The 21946-nt window shown below is 32.6% G+C and overlaps 1 protein-coding gene across 3 annotated transcripts in view; it reads right to left on the bottom strand.

Annotated features, from left to right (window-relative positions):
• The window catches only part of BCAS3 (breast carcinoma amplified sequence 3), a 507686-nt gene that overhangs the window by 333684 nt on the left and 152056 nt on the right, over positions 1 to 21946 (bottom strand). For 2 of the 3 annotated variants that reach the window (XM_012648451.1, XM_012648452.1), the window contains exon 9: positions 17605 to 17755. In XM_012648451.1, coding sequence (XP_012503905.1) covers positions 17605 to 17755 — 151 coding nt within the window. Of the gene's footprint in view, positions 1 to 7974; positions 8020 to 17604; positions 17756 to 21946 lie in introns of all 3 variants that reach the window. The other variant, XM_012648453.1, reaches the window with a different exon arrangement.

The following is a 21946-nucleotide window of genomic DNA, read 5'->3' as shown; positions in this document are numbered from 1 at the left end:
AAATGACAGTAAAAAAAAATTATCATGATGAAATGACAGTCCTCTAATGACAGATTTCTCTTTAAATTCCACCCCAAAGTATTCAAATCCTCCAATATGAACATGTATTTTGCCTTAAGTAATAACTGGTAATGTGAGACTATGCTCTGGAGTAAAAGTAAAATTAGTTCAAAGTTCCAGAGTCTTGTCAAGATAGCAGCTTAAAAGACCAATAAAAACTAACTCCTTTTGGAAGTATATGCTGGCAAAGTCCAAGTTACTTCTTTTCAGATGGATAACATTTTCTTGGAGATTTCAATAGTACCAGAATAAACATTTCACAATAATAAAATGGATTATCATTTCATTTTAATATATAAAGAGAGATTAACAGTACACATGAAGATAGCATGTATGGCAATCAGATGATATAAAATGAAACCTTGAAACTGCTCTCAGCCTTAAAGCTATGGCAAATTAGACAATGTATGGGGAGAATATCTAATGATCTATTGCAATTATATTCACTGATCTTCCTATTGGTTGTTTCTTTTCCACCTTGTATTTGTGAAAATGATGTCCCTATTTTTACTTAGGGAAAAAGACCAAGGCAGAATTAAGTATCAATAGCCTTTCAAGTATAAATCTTTTCTGTTTCTCACATGTCTGAGGACACATTTAGTAACTGCTATTACTTCATATAACAACAATTAAAAAGGACTTGCTTTCTTCTTTGTTGTCTACAAATAAATGTTCATACTCTCAACTTCTACTATCTACCTTTCATGATCCTTCAATTCCTGTATTTCTGTTCTCTTTTATCAAGGGCTTCCCAAAGCTCGTTAGCAATTTTGCCAACCACCTTAGATAAATTATTTTCTCTAATTCATAGATCAGAAAATAGCCTCACTGTATACTGGTCAAGATCACAGCCCAGATGATAGACAATAAAAACTAGAGCTCTGATGTTCCCCTCTGCTAGTCAATCTTCAATGTCAAACAACATTATTTCTACCTTCTTTTCCCCACTTTCCTTTATCTCTTTATCTTTTAATAAAGTATGGTGGGATGGAAAGAGATAGTGTTGAAATCAGAAAGAAACATTAATTTGAATCCGAATGCTGTCACCTATTAGCTATTAGACTTTTGGTTAAGTTATTTAACCTCTCAGAGTTCAGACTACTAATACATAAAATATAAATATAGTGATTTCTATGTCAATGGATTATTTTAAGGATTATATTTGTTCTCAAAGTGTAGTCCCTAGTTAGTAGTACCACCTGGGCAATTTGTAGAAATGCAAGCAAATACTAATCAGGTACCACCCCAGATCTACTAAATCAGAAACTCTGGGAGGGGAGCCCAACAATCTGTGTTTTTTAACAAACTCCTTAGGAGGTTCTGAAGTATGTTCAACTTTGAGAACCACTGTATTAGACAAAGCAAGTAGAGCTCCCACGGCAGTCCTTTATCATATTATAGTACTCAACAAATGTTAACTCTTCTATATAGCCCACAGCACTCACTTAATTTCCAAAAAAATTAGACTTTGCTTTGGTAATTTCAGTTTCCCAGTTCCTTTGACACTTGAAATAGTCTCTCAGATATCTTATGGTCTGAGGCTTCTGTTTTAACATCTTCCATCTAAGGAAAGCTAAAAGTCTGCATCAGAGGCTACTGTGATTGTTTCCTTTGGTCTACCCCTTGGAACAAAATCCATGGGAATGCACATTGCTATATAAGAAAAAAAAAAACCTCTTCTTTCCATCATTAACACTTCTCAAACACTTCACTTTGTTCCCAAAACAAAAAACATCCATTCCTAAAATATCAGTAGCAGTCACAGTCAGACTTGCAGTGACAAGGAATAAAGACATAGTTTTTGTAAAAACAAAGTTTCTATGAGGAAATGAATCTGGTTCTACAGCTTTACTTCTTCACAGTTGTATATGCCACAACTGCAACAACCTACCTCCAAAAAAGAAGATTCTCCTCTGCCCTACACCTGAACAAAATGCACCTTCCCTTAATATCTAGGTCACTGGCATCAGAATTGTTCTTTCTGGTTATGATGCTCTTGGTCCTGTTACCTTAGAAAGTTATTATTTCCATCACTGAACTACTATCATTGAACTGACAAGTTCCTACAACTGGTATCTTTGAAGTACTATTGGTCATTTTTAACTCTTTAGGGATTTTGAGAGGCTGGTAGTGAGGAGGAGGAGATAAAAAACAATTCTAGGATTTTTTGAAAGCAGTTTGCAATTGTGTGACTACGTGCTTTTACTAGAATCACCATCAGAGAACAACGATACTACAATGTACCAATAAACCTCACAGGGACAAATTCAAGCTCTTTGTAAATTACTGGATGTGCTTTTTGTTGTTGTTTTGTTTTTAAATCATGTGTTAACAAGTGAGTATGCCACTTCTTAAGAGAAAATATGGTTTCTCTAAAGTATGTAGCCTAAACAGACTTAAAAATAGTTGCTTCTAGGCCAGATGGCCATCTCTCTAACATAATAATAGAGTATAAAAATGATAGGACATCAGTCTAGTATTTGAACATACAAAAATATATTATTTATTAGCTTACAGTCTAATCAGCCCATGTCAAAAGCTAAAATCTCTTACACACCTGTAAGTTACACATAATTCAGTTTTGAACACAGAAGTAAAAAGCATCCACAGTGTCATTTTATATAAGTTCATTATCTCCTATAGAGAATAATTATTTGATGGTAAATGTATGTTTAATTTATGTAAAGACTTATCATTTCATTATTATAGTTCATCATTTCTTCTTTTTCCTCTGATAGGGCCTTAATAAATGCCATTAGTAAGTCTCTGTTTAATAAGGAATCAAAAGAGTTTTCATCCTGAAAATAACTTGCTACCTGCTACATGACACAGTATTGGGTATAGAGCATATTGGGTAAACATATGCATATTAAGTTAATTCTGTCGTCAATCTACATCTGGAGTGACTGTGGTATTTAAACAAAACAGAAACATAAAAATATGTATACGTGTGTATAAGACTTGCAGAGGAATAAAAAGGATAAATATCTAATGAAAAGAATGTTATTAATAAAATGTTTTCTATGTGATATACCCAAAGTTAGAAATTTTAACTTTGGCTCAATTTGCCCTTCATCCTAAATTTCAAAAAGACCAAATCCAGGAAATCTTGGTAGAAGCAAAATGGCTTTTCTTCTAATGTGTGTTCAGCAACACACCATGTATGAACTTTTCCACAATGATACAGAATATTTCTATCACAAAATAACCTTTTGATGACAGAAAGATAAAACATTGGAAAATGATACCTAAGTGAATGGAATAAAAAAGTGTCAGCCTTGCAAATCAGGTAAATTTACAGATTGGTGACCTAATCCTTGTAAGGAGAGCATTCCAGTACTAACCATTTCTTCTTTCTTATTCTCAATTATCTCTCTGTTGCCTCTGAAAGGGGTCTTTAAATATCTCATTACAGAACATTTGCAAGTACAAAAAGAATTCCTCTGTAGCACAATAAATTACTACAGTCAACAATAAGTTATGGTATACTTTAAAATAACTAAGAGTGGATGGAATTGGAATGTTCCTAACACAAAGAAATGATAAATGCTTGAGGTGATGGATACCACAATTATCCTGATTTGAATAATACTCGTCGTATGCCTGTATCAAAACATCACATGTACCCTATAAATATATACAACTGTTATATACTCGTAATAATTAAAACTAAAAAAAAAATTCTGCTCATGTTTGGATGCCTTCTTTCATTTATTCATTTATTCAATTTACAATGATATAAAAATAATATTTCAATTTATATTGGTGTCCAGAAGTTTAATTGCATTATGTGGACTTACTCAGTTTTTTAGTATATGAGAATAAAACATACTGAGAGTTCTAATGCACTTCTTTCAACTGATAACCCTTGCTCCTTTACTCCCCCCTTAGCTTGTCATAAATAACTCCATGTTCAAAAAAAAATTTTTTTTAAATTTGTCTTACCTTTTGAGCAAAACATAAAAGAAAAATGAAATAAATGGAACTTTTACCATATCAGGTAAAATAATGATCACAGAACTTCATATTTACTAAGCTTGATATAAATGAACATAATTTATTAAAAAAACAAAATATACAAGCAAATAAAAAACCAAAATAAACAAATAAGGTGCTAAATTTAAAAATAAGGAGTTTACATTCTTTGTCGTTTCTTCTGAGGAAATGTTTAACCATCCAACCATAGAATGAGAATCATTTTCATTGCCATCAGAAGTTGTTGTAGGAATAATAACATTACAAGAGCCTCAAAAATATTTACAAAGTCTATTCAAGTTCCCCATTTTTCTTCCACTGGCCTTCATTATGATATGTAATCCAGTCAGATCAACATACTGAATTTCTTTTGCCTGTTTGTTCTCCACACTCAATTGCAGACAAAAAAAAAGAAATATAAAACTCTAATAGTATCTGCTAAAAATTTATAGGACAATGATCTCCATCTGTATAATTTTACTATGTACCATAGAAGAGGGATATAATAATATATGGTATGTCTGTGGATGGCATGATAAGCAGCAATGTGGTCTAGTGCCTTGTTTAGAAGGACACAAGCATGGAAGAAGCTAACATGAGATAGAAGCACCATTTCTTTACTTTTCTAAAACATAAGAGAACAGTCAATATTTGAGTTTAAATGCAAGAAACAATACTGACTGAAGAATTTACAAGTGGTATAACAGCTTTCTGTTAAAGAAGAAAAAAATATATTTTTTAGAAGTTTTCTCTCCCTCTCTACTTTATTTTCTAAAATAAGACTTAAGAGGGGAAACTAAAAGTATTTTATTTTAAATAACTAAAGATATTAATAATCTGTCTAAAATTATTCTAGTCAGTCACAAATTATTCTAAAGGTCTAACTGATTTATCTAAACATGACATGTAAGAAAAAATTCTCCTCTCCATATAAATCTTATCTTTCAAAAAATAAAATTTTAAAATATTCGAGAACAAAATTAGTTTACATGAAGTATTTATATATTGATCAAATGTTCATAGAGAATGCCAATTAAAACTAAATATAATTTGATATATCAATTTTAATTCTTTAAATTTAACCTTATATAATAAAAAGACATTTTTACAAGTAAGGGATGTATTCATATGGACTACCTATTTTCCATCAATTATGCATATTTTTTGATAAGCAATTCAAGAATAGCAGTAGCTTAAATACAATACTACATGCACATTAGGAGTGAAATAAATTCTTCATACTTATGTATAATACTGAAAGATATAATTTTAAAAACTCACATTGGAATTATTTATCTTAAATTCCTATGTTTAAAAGCATATGTTACATGTGTAATGCTTTTATATTATTTTATATAGTCATTCAAACTCAAATATCCTGGGTAAGCTAACCTAGAGGATATATACTACTAGGGATGACTAAAATGTCAAAGATGGACTACTTAGTTTACTTTTCACCAAGCTTATTTTGTTATCAAAGGGAAGGGCCCTATTTTAAAACTGACTCATCTGAAAGTGCATGAATTTAAAGAACTAAAACAGTTTAATAAAGAATAAAGAATTAGTAGAAATTGTGATATACCAAAAGCAAACTCTTAATTAAGGTAGGTGTTGCAACTTGAAACTAACAAAAAATTTGTAAGAAATTTACATTTCTTTTTAAGAGGAATTAGAAAAATTTTATTTTCATCCCAAATACATATATTACCCTACAACTGGAAATACTATAAACACATTTATTTAGCACAATGTTTTATTTCAGAATAGTAAATAAAAATGTTCTCAAGTTGAATGCTGAATAACTTGGGAAAATAGCAAAAACTATTTAAAACAAAGAAGCTCTTAGAAACAACATGGAAGAAGTTGTCAAATTTATATTCATTTTGCTGCCTTAATTTGAGGTTTCATTAAGATCTTAATGGAAAAAACATGCACCACTGGTAAAGGAACATTTTAAAGGAAGACCTTTTAGTCTAGTATAAGTGACTAAAAATGAGTTTCTTGTGAGCTAACGATGGCATCAAACAAACCACAAAGCAGTCTTCTAAAAGACAGGCAATGATTTAGAAGTCTACTATATTTCATATATCCCTTTCTTTAATCTGGCTCTTTTAATCTTGTTTCAACCTCAAATCATTTCTGGTTGACAAGTGCTTTTGCTTAAATGTGAGGAGCACATAAGCTGTTGGAGGAATGAACTTTTCTTATTTAACATACAATGGTTGTTACTCCATCTTTACGTCTACGCAAAAACTTCAATCTTTATTAACATATTAAAGCTCTTTCCTTTGTACTTAGAGTGAAGAATTTATCCTAAAATGGAATTTAGTTCTAAATTTGGTCTACAAAGAAATTTTGTCATATGTTGAATATGTCATAAAAATTCACTACTCAATGTAAGCTCCTAAGTTTAAGAGACACATATCTTATTTGTTTTTAAAAGAAATCTGGTTAACGAAATGAGTAAAGATTGACTTTCATGAGATTTATACTCATATACACCCTGAATTTGTTTAGAATAGTTTTGAAAACTGTGTCCTAATTGTAATACTGCACTTCAAGGAGGAAAATTTTATGATTTGTTTTATGTCACCTATTATTATATGATAATGAAATATTCAGATATTCTTGTGGCATGTGAACACTGAATTAGTTTGTGTCAAATAAAAATGAATCTTAAAGAAACTATTTAAGCTTCTTTTTGTCCAAGAGAAAAAAGGTTGGGACATTCTTTCTAGTATTAAATAGAACACTGTGAACAATTCCCATTAGTTGTTATGAGAACTACATATATATGTGCAGAAAAGCAGAACTCTTTTAGGTATTCTGACTAAATCAACAAAATTGACATACCTTACATTTCTCAAAACTTCCCTTTGTCTAACATACTCTTAAAAGCAGAAAACATGGTCTGATTTAAAGAAGCTTCTTTTCAAACATGGTATTTTCCCCTGAAACTGGAAAATAAACAGTAGTAGTAGCTAACATTTACTAATCATTTACTATGTGCCAGGCACTGATATATACCAAATATATACTAATATAGATATATCTACATCAATTCATTTAATCCTCATAATGAACTCATGAGGTAGGTTCCTTTAATAGATAAGGAAAACAAGAAACAGGTTTTAGAAAATTTCCCCAAGATCATATTGCTAGTAAATGTGTGAGTTGGAATTTAAGATCCAGGCAGTATGATTCTGGAGCCCCAACTCTTAATCATTAAACATTTAACACCAGATTCTTACTACATTGTATTTCCCATCTTTACAAGAAAGTATTAAGTATACTCTATTTCTTTTCTATGATCATCATGCCTAAGACTGACAATGCTATATTCTATGCACTGTTACAAAAAGAATTTACTAAACATTTAAGTTACAGTGAGTAATGCTAAAAATTCAAAATAATAAATTATTTAGGAGTTTTATGTGAAATATCACCCTCATGTAGCTCCTTACATACTTAAACTATTCAAAACAGAGGTGACTATTGTCCCTTTAGGACTAACTAAAATGCAGTAAAACTTCATAGAGCATTTTTGTTATACCTTAAATACATTTATATTTCAAAATAAATTATGTCTTCCAACGTTACGCATGATATATAGGGAACTTCTATCACTATACTACTCAAAGCTTTAATCTTGGGTGTTAGCCTTGTCTTGTAATATCCACAAGTATTATGAGAGAATTCTATTTTCTTTTTTTTAAATACTCTGTTTTTCTTTTTTACTTTCAAGGAATGAAGTAAAACCACAAAACTCCTTTTTTAAAGCTTAAATATCAACATTCATGTTCCATCTACAAATTATTCAGTAATTTGGTGCATCTATCTGTGATCAGGCCATGCAACTGAAAACAAAACAACAAAACAAAGTTACTTTTTGAGAGTACAGCAAATGAATTAGGCATGCGGGACTGAACTGGAACTCACCATGGAGCTTTTATGGAAAAACACCCCGCTCCAAAGAGATAAGGCCTTCATGGAAAAGGGGGGAAAATGCACAAAAAATTAGAGAAAAACTCATTTAACATTAACAAATACATGTATATCATACTGTTACAGAGTATGGATAAAAATAACTAAAAAATTAGTAATCATTTGCAATTCTGTTGTACATACTGTCTGATATAACCGATACACAGAATAATGTGTAATAACAAGGCCCTTAATTTTCATAGAGTTAGGGATTACAAAATTTTCTATTTCTCCCCCTTTTCTGGAGCACCCCTACAGTATTTCTAAGTTAAAATAAAATAAAATTCATTGCTGAGGCCCTTTAAAAAAAAGTACAAGTTAAATGGAATAATCAAATGGAGAAGAATGAGCTCAATAGCAACCAATATGTGGTTGTGGGACAGGAAATATTTGAAATTAGCTAAGGAAAGCTAAATGAAAAATTTGACACACTGTTTGCTGTTCACTGGTTGCAATCTCAGAGCCACAGAAAGAAGGCACTTATTTTTCAAGCTGTTTATTTGTAGTAAGTTGAACTGCATATTGTTGGTCAAAGAAATAAACACAAAGTATAAGTAGTATTATGATTTTTCTTTATTTTTGGTCATATTCCAGGAAATCAGCGTGTCTCTTAATAGCAGTACAAGAGGTTGGCTGCAGCTTCCTCTACCTGGCCTGCACCAGGCTAGGTTGGTATACAGTAAATTAAAGCTACAATTGCTTGTTTTAAATACAACTGGGGACATAAAGTGAGATTTCAATGTTAAAAATATTTCATTCTTAAAATTCATTTAAGATATGCTATGCATATTTGCACACAAAGACGATTGAGTGATTTAATTATATCTAGAACAAAATGGTGCTGTGGCATTTGACGTTTGGAAGACGTACAAATGGCTGGGGGGAGGGTCAGGTGTGGTGGGTCACGCCTGTAATCTCAGCACTTTGGAAGGCCAGAGCAGAAGGATGGCTTTGAGGCCAGGAGTTCGAGACCAGACCTTGTTTCGACATTAAAAAAAAAAAAAAAAAATTTGCCGGGCATGGTGGCATGCACCTGTAGTCCCTGCTATTCGGAAGGCTGAGGTGGGAGAATCTCTCAATTCCAGGAGTTCAAGGTTATAGTGAGCTATGATAAGGCCACTACACTCCAGCTTGGGGAACAGAGTGAGACCCTGTCTCTGTCTCTTAAAAAAAAAAAAAAAAATAGGGGAGGAAAATTGGTAAAACATGGAAAACATAGGTATTACTTTCTTGAAATTTGGTTCGAGGAACATTGAAAAAAATCCTGCTGATTAGCATTAATTTCCCAGTAAATTGTGTATATTTGACCACAAATTGAAACTTAAGGAAAATGTTTTCATAACAGTAAGTACAATTTTGAGGCTTGAAACACATAACATACAAAGAAGGGAAGTGAGACATAGAAAAAAGATAGTAACTGGAAGAAAGTGAGGTAAAAGGAAAAGTGAGATATGGGTAGGGGGAACTTTAGAGATAATGTCAATGCCAAGCAAGGACAGTTCTCTCATAATTAATGATAAGAACACAACCACGGATATGATGTCATCATCCACATTTAAAATAGTGGATTTTAAACATTTTGACTATAACTGATAGGAATACATTTTAGGGTGCAAGCTGGTATGTACAGGAATACACACACAAGATTGAAACAACAATTTAATGAATGTGGTTTTTATTTGTAATAAACTTTATTATTTTCCATTTCAGTGTTTTATAAACATTAATGTTGGGATTATGTTACAATGCAGTTACATGCATGTTCTAACACAGTAGGTCTGGCTTGGATCTGAGATTCTGTATTCCCAGCAAGCTCCTAGGTAATGCCAATGCTGCTGGTCTGAAGAAGCACTAGCAAAATTGCATTTTATTCTATTTCATTTTAAAAAAATGCTGGTCACAATTCCCTTATCTGATTTCATGACTAGCTAATTACAAAATGTTACTAAGCTCACTCTACACTTTGAAAAACACAGGTTTAAATAACGAGACTACCTGAAGAGTCTAATCTCTGAATAGCATAATGCTCCCATTCCAAAATGATGAGAAAACAAAAGATTCAAGCCATTTCTATATGCCCACAAATACCTCTAAAACAAACATGTTTTTGCTGCCATACAATACCCAACTTCTCTTAATTTTATTTCATTAGACAGTACACCTGAAATAACCAAACAGTCCACATGATTCTGACTGAAGTGCTTGCAATCTGGAACTCAAGGCTTAAACTGCTCTTTATTGTATATTGTACTTACTCTGGACAGTCTCCCATCTCATCCCTAATATCAGAATAAAACTGATTTATTATAAAGAATTTAGAAGTTTTTACTTAATCCTTTATGACTTCATCGACTCCAAAAACTAACCGAACAAAAATCAAACAAAACCTTCAAGTTTCTAAACATTCAAAAGACCATCTGATGTTCCCCACCTATCAAGCCAGTAAATACCTTTTCCCAGGCTTAGGTTTCCTTATATATAACAAAGAAACATATGTTAGCCAAACAAATGATACAGAAACTTTAACATCTCCTAGATTTTCCTTTCCAGGCAGTAACATGTTGCCAACAAGATTTCTCCAGCCACTTCCTTGCCCCATGATCCCAAAATGCGCTATAAAACTCCAGACACGGTAGTTAACAGGCTTGTACTAAATAAATAACATCATTGTCAAGTTTAAAGACAATAGGCTCACTATTCACAAGGTAACCCACCTGTGTTAGTTAAAAGTTATCCTACTTCATTCAAATAAGGATCCACTGGCTAATACAGCTCAAGGAGGAAGAAGGGGGTTGAAGAGACAAGGTGAGATCCTGGTTTAGTATGTACACTTGGTATGCATCCAGTGAGTACTCATCCACTTCTTGCCTAGTCCTATGAACTGGACCTCTGCCATATACATGTGAAAGAAGATCCACAAACTCCAAAGAACTGTAGTGACTGATGTAATTACTTTGTATGGGTAGTGTCAGCTGTTCTTTTGAAATGTGCCTGCTTCATCTTTTCTCAGTAGCAGAAAAATGAAAATATAAAGTCACAAAGTATAAATCCATGATCCAGCTGTCTTCATCTATGACTTTCCTCTCCCCTTCCAAAAGTCCACAGCTGTAGTTTTGTAGTGAAGTGGTATGGGGGTGTGAAGAGGAGGGAAGAGATATGTGAGTGGGAGTGTATGCCGAATTAAATATTGTCTATAGTAACATATGCAACTCAAATTACTATATTCAGACCTGAAGAATTGTTTTCAAATTACTATTAAGTTTCAGTAGGCTTAGCAATCCTGCCACATAAAACTTGTTCAATTTGTCAACAATTTTGAGCTGAATTCTGATTGAAAAACCTCAAGAAAAATCGGTCAAGGACTAAAAGTCCAGAAACATTACAGACTTATTTACAGACCACCATGAAATGACCTGGCCATTAGTTCTCAAAGGGTTTCTTCTGGAGACACTCAGAAGATAGGAAGGAATTATGTTTTATAATATACCATAATGCTATGTAAGTCATTAAACTCTGATCCATTTTGTTGAATGTCACATAATACCACAAAGTCTTTGGGGTCTTACTAGCTGAAAACAAGGCAAATGTGAAGATTGTTTTTAATGTAAGGAAAAAGTAAAACTAGATTTTATTTGAAATCCTCAAATCCTCTATACTCTGACTCTACTGCTAAAATGTATTATGATTCTATTCAATCACCTTCAGAGTTAAAGAAGTACGTGGAGTCTAAGACAAATTTAATAAACATACTCTGTAAATCCTCTTTTTCAATTGATCACATCCTATGACAATTCAGGCACTACCATGTAACAGACATCAGAATGAACTCATATAAATATTAAATGTACTGAATAAGACATCAAGGAGAAAAAAAGCTATACAACATTATGTGTAAAATATTGCAGTAGAGCTGTATTTTTCTAAAAATAAATTCTAGGGACTCTAATGATTTCTAAATTCTGTGTGCTCTTTAAAAGAACAACTGAAAGTGAACTCACATTTCTTGCATGCGTATGAGCAAATTATTCCTAATGTAATTTTCAAGTTGTACTTTGAATTTTTCATTAATTTTAATTCCTCTCTACCAAAGAGACCTGTGGTACTGCTGGTGCTCAAACTATTGATCTATAGGGCAAACTGAAGCTGAAACAGACAATAGGCTAATTTTAGATATATATGACATGCAAATTCAAATTATAAACTCAAGATTTAAAAGATTTTCATTATGAAAACATAGATAATGTTCAAATTCTGCCGTATGTGGCAGAAAAGACACTAGCATATTAAAAATAAAGTCAAACTTCTGTAGAAATTTATGCCTGCTGATATATAGTAGACATCATCCAGAAAAAAAATTCCCAGATTTATGGCAAAATGCAATAGACTATGGTGTAGTTTAAGTACTCCATTTATTCAGCATAAAAATTGGAAACTCAAACTATGGTAAATATAATTGCACATATAGTCATATCCATATATATTCTAATGAAAATACAACGTCCATTATTTTACATGTGGAATCAAAGATCCATAGTTTAGCTATGAACAACTACTAGTTACCTAAGACAGAAATGAGAGGTGGAGAATTACCATGTGCTATTGTATCTGGTGGGTGTTTCTCCAAATCTTTCCTATTTTATTCTCAGAACTTTGCCTATAAGGTCTAGGACTCCAGGCCAAATTATCTAAATGAGACAAGGTGGACCTAATTGAATTAAAATAAGGAACAGACCTTCTTTAAGGCCTACTATATGCCAATGTCATTTACTCACATAGCAAGGTGTGATGGGAGATTTGGTCTACAAATATAAACTAAAGATGTTCAAGTAAATGCTATTAAACGCTTCAATTTAGTATTATTTAAAATCATCTATGTTTTCTAAACAGGGCTTCTGCTCACTAGCACTGGCCCAGGGCTGCCTAAACAGTGAGGTTTAGAAATGAGGTAATGGCATCAAAGAACTAGTAGGAAATTATACCTGAGAAGGCTAAAAGATTACAATCCACATATATAAATTTTTCTTTTTCAGGTGAAGAAACTTACCGAGGACACACTGGTAAACAGGAGGCAGAACCTAGATGAGAAGCCAGGGCCTCAGACTTCTAATTCAATATTTTTCCATTATGTTACCTAACCTGCTACAGAGTGGGGCTCAAGGTTCCTAATACCTCCCTCTAACTCCTCAAAAAGAAATGAATAACGCTGGGATGAGGGGAAAGGAATGGAAAGCTACTTCCATTTAAGAAAAAGGAAACCTATGAAAGAGCAAATCTTTTCATGTTTACTTCGCAAAAAATGGTCACCTAGGTAAGAGCAAGGTAGTAACTTCATTCTCAATTTTTATATTTTTTGTTCCCATGAAACTACTGCGACTTCTTTCTGAAACTTACTGTTCTTTGCTCATGCCCACAAAATAATGAATATATATAAATAATTTCAAATTTAAAGCAGATAAAATTAAGCACACTGGCAAAAATTTTTGTTTTGTAAATTCTTACACAGAAAGCATTTTTAAAAACTTGATCACTCCCTTGATTCATAAATTCAATAATTAAATCTATGCAATGCTGCTAAGAAATCCCTACTATAAAAACCTAACATCCAAGACATGGAGCAATCCCTAAGCACCCAGTTTCACTTTTCATGGATGAGGAGAGCTATTCTTATTTATATATGATGAAAGCATGATCAATATAGTACCCTGGGCTTTCTAATCCTCCAGTCTTAGACCGGAAGAAAATGGATTCTGTTTGAATGGGTGACTGTTGAAGCCAAATAATTTCTAGCACTTCTTTTACCTTCACCAATGTATACCATCATAGAGTTAATTAAGCAGCAGCTGTTGCCAAAACGGGCCTTATTTCCTCCAAGTGCTGCTTCAAGGTACTGAACAAGAAGGTGTAAATACATCTGTCTTTTGCCATTTGTAGGTCTACTGGCCTCATGTATGTCTTGGAGTGAGACAGATGGTCCCTGACACTGCACAGGCTTTCAGGGATATGTATTTGAAAAAATAAGAAGGCAGATGTTAAATATGGTAAACACACGTTTTGTCCCCTGAAGGTTTAAGTTGATGCTTCTATCTCAATTTGGAGATTTAAATATTGGATCCTAGGAAATCCTTAGAAATCCCTGCTCTAGAAATTTAACTTTTTATGGTTATTTTACGCCTATATGCAAAATACCTAGGACACGGGACAAATGAAAACTGATTTTACCTAAGTAAGTATACAATTTTACTAACTATATCATCAGGTATATTGGAGGTAGTCATACAATTTACATGTTTATAAATGCTCTTTGTACACAATCCATGTCAAATACTTATTAATTTTATTTTAAAAACACTAGGAAAGGAGTTTCATAAAAGCAAAGTTTGAGTAAATGAGAATTTCCAGAATGAAGACAGACACAGAAAATGAAAACCCCACTTGCTCATCACCTTGGTGACCTTAAAGTAGCAATCAAATTTCTCAGTAAATACAACAAAATTTCATGGAAATAATTAATGCAAATTAGCTAACTGTAGTCTTGAGAACTGGCCACAGTAAAAAAGAAAAAATAATAATAGTGAAATAAACAAACATAGCCTTTAAAATCTAATTGGATGAAATCTAATGAGATGACCTATTATCTGGGATTTGCTTCAAAATTCAGCATTTGGCAAAAATGGAAATTCAGAGAATATATTTTGTTCTCACAAATCAAGTATTACTTTGACAAGGCGAAATACATGTATTTTAATAAAATGTTAAGTTTTAAGATAGTAAAACTACAATTATATTCTGAAAACTCTATGAGTAAATGTGTAGGGTTACCTATAGTAAAAAAATGATAATGAAACTGACAATAGCAGTTTCTGAGTATAACCAACAAACTCTTCAGGCAGTGGCTTAAGGGTATTAAGTCTTATCAACCCAGCTGTGGTCAAGTGTAAGTTATGACCACTATCATCAATGTCTTTATCAGTCACCGTACTTTATATTAACAGGAAGGGATAAAAAGAATAGTACACGGGGAGGTAAAAAAAGAACAGCATGTTGGGTAATTTGCAGTGCACTAAAGCTCTGCTGCAAGTAGAAAATTCATTACATGCAACAATTATTTGGAATAAAAAAGCAACTAATAAAATAGATTGTAAGATCTCTTGATAATCGTACTGTGTTTATGTAAGAGAATGTCCTTGCCTTTACAAATTACACACTGAAGTATGTAGGAATAAGGAGATATTAACTTTGCAACTTATTCTGAAACATTTAGGAAAAACATAATGCGTTATTGTATATGCAGACAGAGTGAAAGACTGTGAATACTACAGCAAGTAAGTTAAACTATTAACATTTGGGAAATTTGGGTATACAGGAATTCTTTTTGCTAGTCTTGCAACGTTTTTGTAAGTCTGAAACTACATCACAAAAGATTAAAACCAAACACTCATTGTGAGACAAGTATGAATTATTCTGTCTAAAAACTTCGATGCAGAGCATGCTAAAAAGAATTTAAAAACATGGCAGAAATAAAATGGTTTCAAAATGGAGATACAAAGCCTAGTCGACAATACACATATCTTACACTAACATTAGTTTCAAAGCACATAAAATAACTCAAATTCATAACACTTCATTAATAATTATTTTGTCCACAGTAAAATAGTATACATGCTCCAAAAATCTAGAATTGTGAGAAAATTTATGAAAAGAAAAGGAAACATAAAGAATTTATTTAAGTTCATAAAGTATGGTAGCACAGGAGGACACCTGATGATTAACAGTTTCTATTCATTCTAGTGTAGAGAGAAAGAGGATAGCAAGAGACCGTGAGAGAGAGAGATTTTTTCTTTTTATGGAAAATTTCAAATGCTATATATGAAAGTAAACTCATTTCTCACCCCTCCCCAAAAATATTTTGAATTAAATTCTAACATTATATCATTTTATGCATAAAAATTCAGTTACTATCACAGAGATATATTTGGAGAAGTTTATTAGAAAAATAGAGCTAATCTTTCCATTATAAAACATTGTAGCTCTTAAATTAAAAAACAAATACACACACATCAGAAACAAAGCACCAGAATATGCTTTCATGTCTCCAGGAACCTTTTGAACTTTCTTCTTATACTCCCCTTGCTCTGAATATAAAATTAAATTACAGAAAAACAATTTTGAGGATGGTTTCACTTAGATTCAGGAAAGACAGGCAAAAATTTTAACTACTTTGTAGTATTGTACAATGCTCAGGTGAACTAAAAAGATACAATTATGTACTGACTGACTTCAGTAAGTGAAAAACAAACTTTGAAATTATGATTCAAGATTTAGTCTCATTTTTATTTGATTCTACATGCCAGGAATGTAATATAATACAGGCCAAATGACCACTACCTTAAAATGTCTGATTTGGGATATAGGTTTGCTGTATTTTTCCTTTTTTCCCCTTAAAATGCCACAAACTCAATTTTATTTCTTTATATAGCAACAGAATCACTTTATACACAAACACCACTCGTGTATAGGTAGAGAGCTAATTTCTATGTTATGATAATAACCTAGAACATAAAGGCCTTGTACCTGAGAACACAGTATTTTTTCTGACAAAAGTGACTTCTATAAACACATTAACACTGGGTATAACAATATTAAAATATATTGACAAGAGTAGCCAAATAATTTAATCTATACATTTTGTTGGAAAGGCTCTGAAGACTATGTGAGGTCAAGAGAGAGTTTTCTCCTGATTATTTAACACAGAGTTTTAAGACAGTTGTTCCATTTCAAATTAGCTTAAACATCAGGATTGCTCATTGAAGAAAACAAATAATTTGCCTATAGATATATATTTTTTCTGACATAAAATGGATTTTCAGTGTTATTATACAACTGAATATTTTAATGATATCACAGACATAGTTTACTTTTAGGAGCCCAATTTAGTGATAATTTTATATTTCTAACAGGTAGAAAAAATTTTAAATAGCTAAAATAAACACAAACAAATCAAGTTGGTCACCGAAAGTCTTTAAGGATGTTAATGACCAATTTTGAATAAAGCTCAAATCTTAGTACTCTGGTTTTTGAAAACCACCTACAACATTGCATTGTCCTGACACTAATGACAGATCATTATATGTAAATTATACCTAAATATAGATGATTTTTTTTTTTTAAGCATCAGAAACATGGTTGTCATCTAAAGTTCTCTCCTTAGTATTTGTGTCTGTCAAAATTTAGGAGTCATTTTAAATCCTCATCATGTTTGCAGGAGTCAAGAAAATGAAACTACTTTCAGGCAAAGCCACGAGGCAGCAAGTATAAGACTGAGTAGATGAATCTGTTTTTTATTAGCCAATACTAGTTTCACAACTTGTCAGTGCTTTGTTTTTTCTATGGATGTGTGTGTACATAGTTGTGTGTGAGTATGTTTGTGCAAGTTCTATACTTTGTACTTAATCTGATGCCATTAAGTCTCATATGGGCTGGAAATGAAGAACATAATCAAAACCACACAAAGAAAAAGTATGTTTTATTTTTACTCATTCAACGCTCTAAAACAGCTGTTAAAAAGCATCAAGCCTGAGGCCTTACCCTGTTCGTTTGGTGATGGTCCCCAATGTCATTGGCTGCTTGATTTGTGCAAGAGGCGTCACTACCATCAAGCTGGGGAGAGGAGAAAGTCGAGGGTTGCCAGGGTTGTTGTTGGTAAAATTGTTGTAGGAATCTTGGCTGTTCAGTTTCCCTACAAAGAGAAAAATCAAGAAAAGCATCACTTAGGGAAGCCTCCTATCTCTGATAGAGTTTTCATTGACTCCAGTAATCATTTAAGAAAGGCACTGAGGGCAGAATCAATGCCAAGAGAATTATAGTTATATGGATGAGAAGAAATCAAACTATTCTGGTAACACCAAGTGTGACTTGATTATAAACAGATTTCAGTCTTTGGCAACAGGCGGTGAATTCTTTATCTTTCTAAAGACAGCTAATATAGTTTGTTGCCCTTCTTAGGTCATTACATCCAACAAAATTTGCTGCTTTCACCTATACCTTGTCAATTTCTGGAAAAAAATGGAGCAGGGCTTTTGACTGGCATTATGTTGAATCTGGAGGTCAATTTAGGGAGCACTGTCAGCATAACAATATTAAATCTTTCAATCCAAGAACTTGGGATGCCTTTTCATTTACTTAGGTATTCTGTAATTTCTTTCAATGTTGTTTTGTAGTTTTCAGGGTACAAGTTTTATACTTCTTTGGTTAATTTATTACTAATTGTTTTATTCCTTTTCATGTAACTTGTAAATGCAATTTTCTTAACTTTTCAGAGTGTGCATTGCCAATATATAGAAATACAGATAATTTTGCACATTGATCTTATATCCTACAACTTTGCTGAACTCATTTCTTAGCTCTAATAATTTTTGTGGGCTCCTTAGGATTTTCCACATACATGTCACCCTCAAAAAAGGGATAGTTTTTTACTTCTTCCTTTCCAATCTGAGGCCTTCTATTTTCTCTTTCTTTTTTTTCCTTTCTTTTTTCCTTTCTTTCTCTCTCTTTCTCTCTCTCTCTTCTTCCTTCATTTCTCCCTTCCTCCCTCCCTCCTGCTTTCCTTCCTTCCTTTCTTCCATTTCCTAATTGCTCTGGCTAGAACCTTCAGCACTATGTTGTATAGACAGGGCAAAAGCAAACTGTGATTTGTTTTTAGTTAATTTTTGTATTTGTAGTGAGGTTTGAGGTTCATTGTTTTAAGTATAGATGTCTAATTGTTCCATCACCATTTGTTAAAAAGATTATCCTTTCCCCATTAATTGCCTTTCCACCTTTGTAAAATGTCAATTGACCATATATGTATGGATCTATTTCTGAATGGATCTATGAGTTCCACTGATCTATGTGTCTATCCTTTCACCAATACCGTGTTTTCTTGATTATTGCAGTTTTCCAGTGAGTCTTGTTAATTCATAGATTTGTAGAGAAACTTAGACACACACAGGAATTTTTTTTTTTACTAATCTGAATTAAGGCAACAACTTTACATGGACAGCAAAAGAATATCCCCCAAAAGTCTTAATATCTTATTTCTAAAAAAATCATGAAAGACATCTATTTTTTAAAATAGCATGGATTTAAGATAGAGGGAGAACTACCAAACAGTATCTAATGGTAGTTTCAGAGGCAGTAAAAAGTCAAAGTCCCTTTTTTCAAAAATCCTAACAAGATGACAGTGCCCTCAGAATTAGGATAATAGCTTAACCAAATGCTACTTCTTCCTTGGACGCAAATCTATCTTTTTACATTACTCTATGGAAGTATCAAGTTAAACTTTGACAAACGTTTCTTTTGCAAAATAAGGAGAAAGATAAGAAATTCATGCAAACAAAATAAATATTTATCATTCTATCCCCCCAATTTTTCCAATTCAGAATACACCTTAAAGTTAACAGAAGCAATCTACACCTGACTCAGGCATCACAAAAGACAGAATTTATAATATGTACAAGATGCTTTAGGCTGTTCAATAAATTAGACAATAATATTACACTCATACAACATAGAACCTTGTAGAAAATATGAAGAGGGAAATCCTATTACAATATTATATTTGTGGAGGAATAACAGAAAAACTGTTTTATAGTTAAGTCATTCAAAGTAATTTATTGATACTCTTAAGGCCGATATAGATGTAAATAATTGTGAGATTCACCACTAGACAACTATGCTAATATTAATTTGAATGTGAAATCAGACTGCAACATTAAGTATGTCACAAGCTAGTGAAATTCAAAAATTGTATACATCATACACGTTTCACAACAGCAAAGAAATAATTGTGGAGTGCCTTAGCCTAAGATAACACAATATGAAGCTTACAGTCCAACATGCACGAAACAGGAATAATTTAGTGCTAATTGTCTAGAACTAAAGATAAGTAGATGTGGCAACAATTTTATTTGGAAAAGTGCTCATGGAAGAAATGGGATATGACCTAGGCTTTGAAAGTTGAATAGGGATAAGAGCAGGAGCAAAGGAATATCCTAGGCACGAAGGATAACACGAACGGAGAGAGGTATAAAGGGATGCCATTGCGTGAGCAGTAGTGAGGAATCTCTATCATGGAGGATGGATAATGGAAAGCGCTGGGAAGATAAAATTATTTCAGCTTTAGAAGAACCTTTTAATTGAGCCAGAGGAATAGGAACTTAAGTTGTTCAGCAAGGGGACAGTACAGATGTTGAAGTCAGTCGCTGAATTTTATAGATAATAGGAGTGGTCTAGGAAAATGAAGTGATTCACTGAGAAGTTCTAAATGTGTGGTTAAACTAGTCATGGCTTAAAATGTTTCACTGTCTCACCAGTATAAAGGACAACATCAGAACAGCATACAAAGTACTTCAGACCTATCCTTCTCAGCCTGCTGTTGTGTTAATGATATAATCTCCATCTGAAACCCAGCACATCTGAGAGAGTAAAGTAAGCTGTGTAGATTTTATATTCATGTTTATATTCATAAGGGAAGTATATATATTATATATTATTGGATATGGCCAGCAATTTATAAACATAGCTTTAATGAAAGAATGAATATATATTAATGAAATGGTCAATAAAGTCAAGATTCAGGAAGGTAAATTCAGAGAAAAACCTACAAACTCTGGTAGTCTTCAACAGGATAGTTCCAGTAGCAAGGTGGAAAAGTAAGATTGTAAGGGATAATAAGCAAGGGGCCTGTTGATAGGATACATCAAGGTAATCGATAAAGAAAAAGAAGTTAAGGCCTGGGACTGAAAAGAAGACATTAACAAGATGATATACTGCATCACCCAAAGGTTTTATTCAATCTTTATTCTTCCACTTCAGACTTTTGGAGACTTAGTATCAGGCTCTGCTCTAAGTCCTGGATGAATAAGCTCAAGGGACTCTCAAAGACCTCCTTAATATAATGATGCAGAAATACATATTAACAAAAAATGAAAAATGGGAGAAAAACATGTTAATAAAGATATCTGGAAAGTGTCCGAAGAACAAAAAAGAAGAAGTCACATTCATTGTTGTTTTAAAGGACAATTTAAACAGGGAGAAAATGTATACAAATTTCAAGCATAAAGTAATTTTTTCTTATTTTGCTTTTCTAATAGAAAATAAAGGATGAAAGATGACATCAGGAGTTAGTAAAATGAGGGAGCTAGCTTAAACAAGAAATCTCAATAGCTGACACATAATGATCTACATGTAAATAATACACATTAAAAAACAACAAATCAAAAACACAAAATAGTTTAATGATCAAAGGATCATTCTATATTAGATAGAGTATCTTCTATATTCTTCTGTTAAAATCTTTGGTTACGAATGATTTTTCACTATTTCTTCTGCCATGAATTTTCTTTGAAAATTCAGCTAGAATCTAACAAACCTCCAGATTTATCCCCCACAATATTGGAGACTCTCCAGAATGCCTAGACATCTGCAAGCAATGTCTTATTAATCATTAAGAGTTCAATAAACGTTTGCTGAATGAATGAAGGAAATACATTTTCTCCTACATACAAGAGGTAGAGAAAAATACAGCCCTATGATCTACAGAAAAAATTCTGCAGGGGACTCACAATACTTCAGAAGATAACCAGATGACTGGAGTTCATGGCTTTCACTATTCTGCTTAGTCTCATGTCGATTAGGCTAGGAGGTTAGGCTTGATAACTTAAGAGATGTCTACACATTTCCTTATGGTTATATCAAGCCTAAATTTCTGAGCCAGAATTCTTCATTAAACCTTAACCCTCTTAGTATAATGAGGTTCAGCAGGAGGAAACGTGTAGTATCTGTCTTGGACCTGGATTTGGTCTCTCCCTATTCTTTCTCTTTGCTCCACCTCTTGGGAATATATATAAGAGAAATAATAAAACAAAAAATTACTGAGATCTATAAAGAG

Source organism: Propithecus coquereli, unplaced genomic scaffold, assembly GCF_000956105.1.
Source record: "Propithecus coquereli isolate 6110/MARCELLA unplaced genomic scaffold, Pcoq_1.0 Scaffold285, whole genome shotgun sequence".
In the NCBI taxonomy this organism is placed as follows: domain Eukaryota; kingdom Metazoa; phylum Chordata; class Mammalia; order Primates; family Indriidae; genus Propithecus; species Propithecus coquereli.
This window is presented reverse-complemented; position numbering and strand designations above follow the sequence as displayed.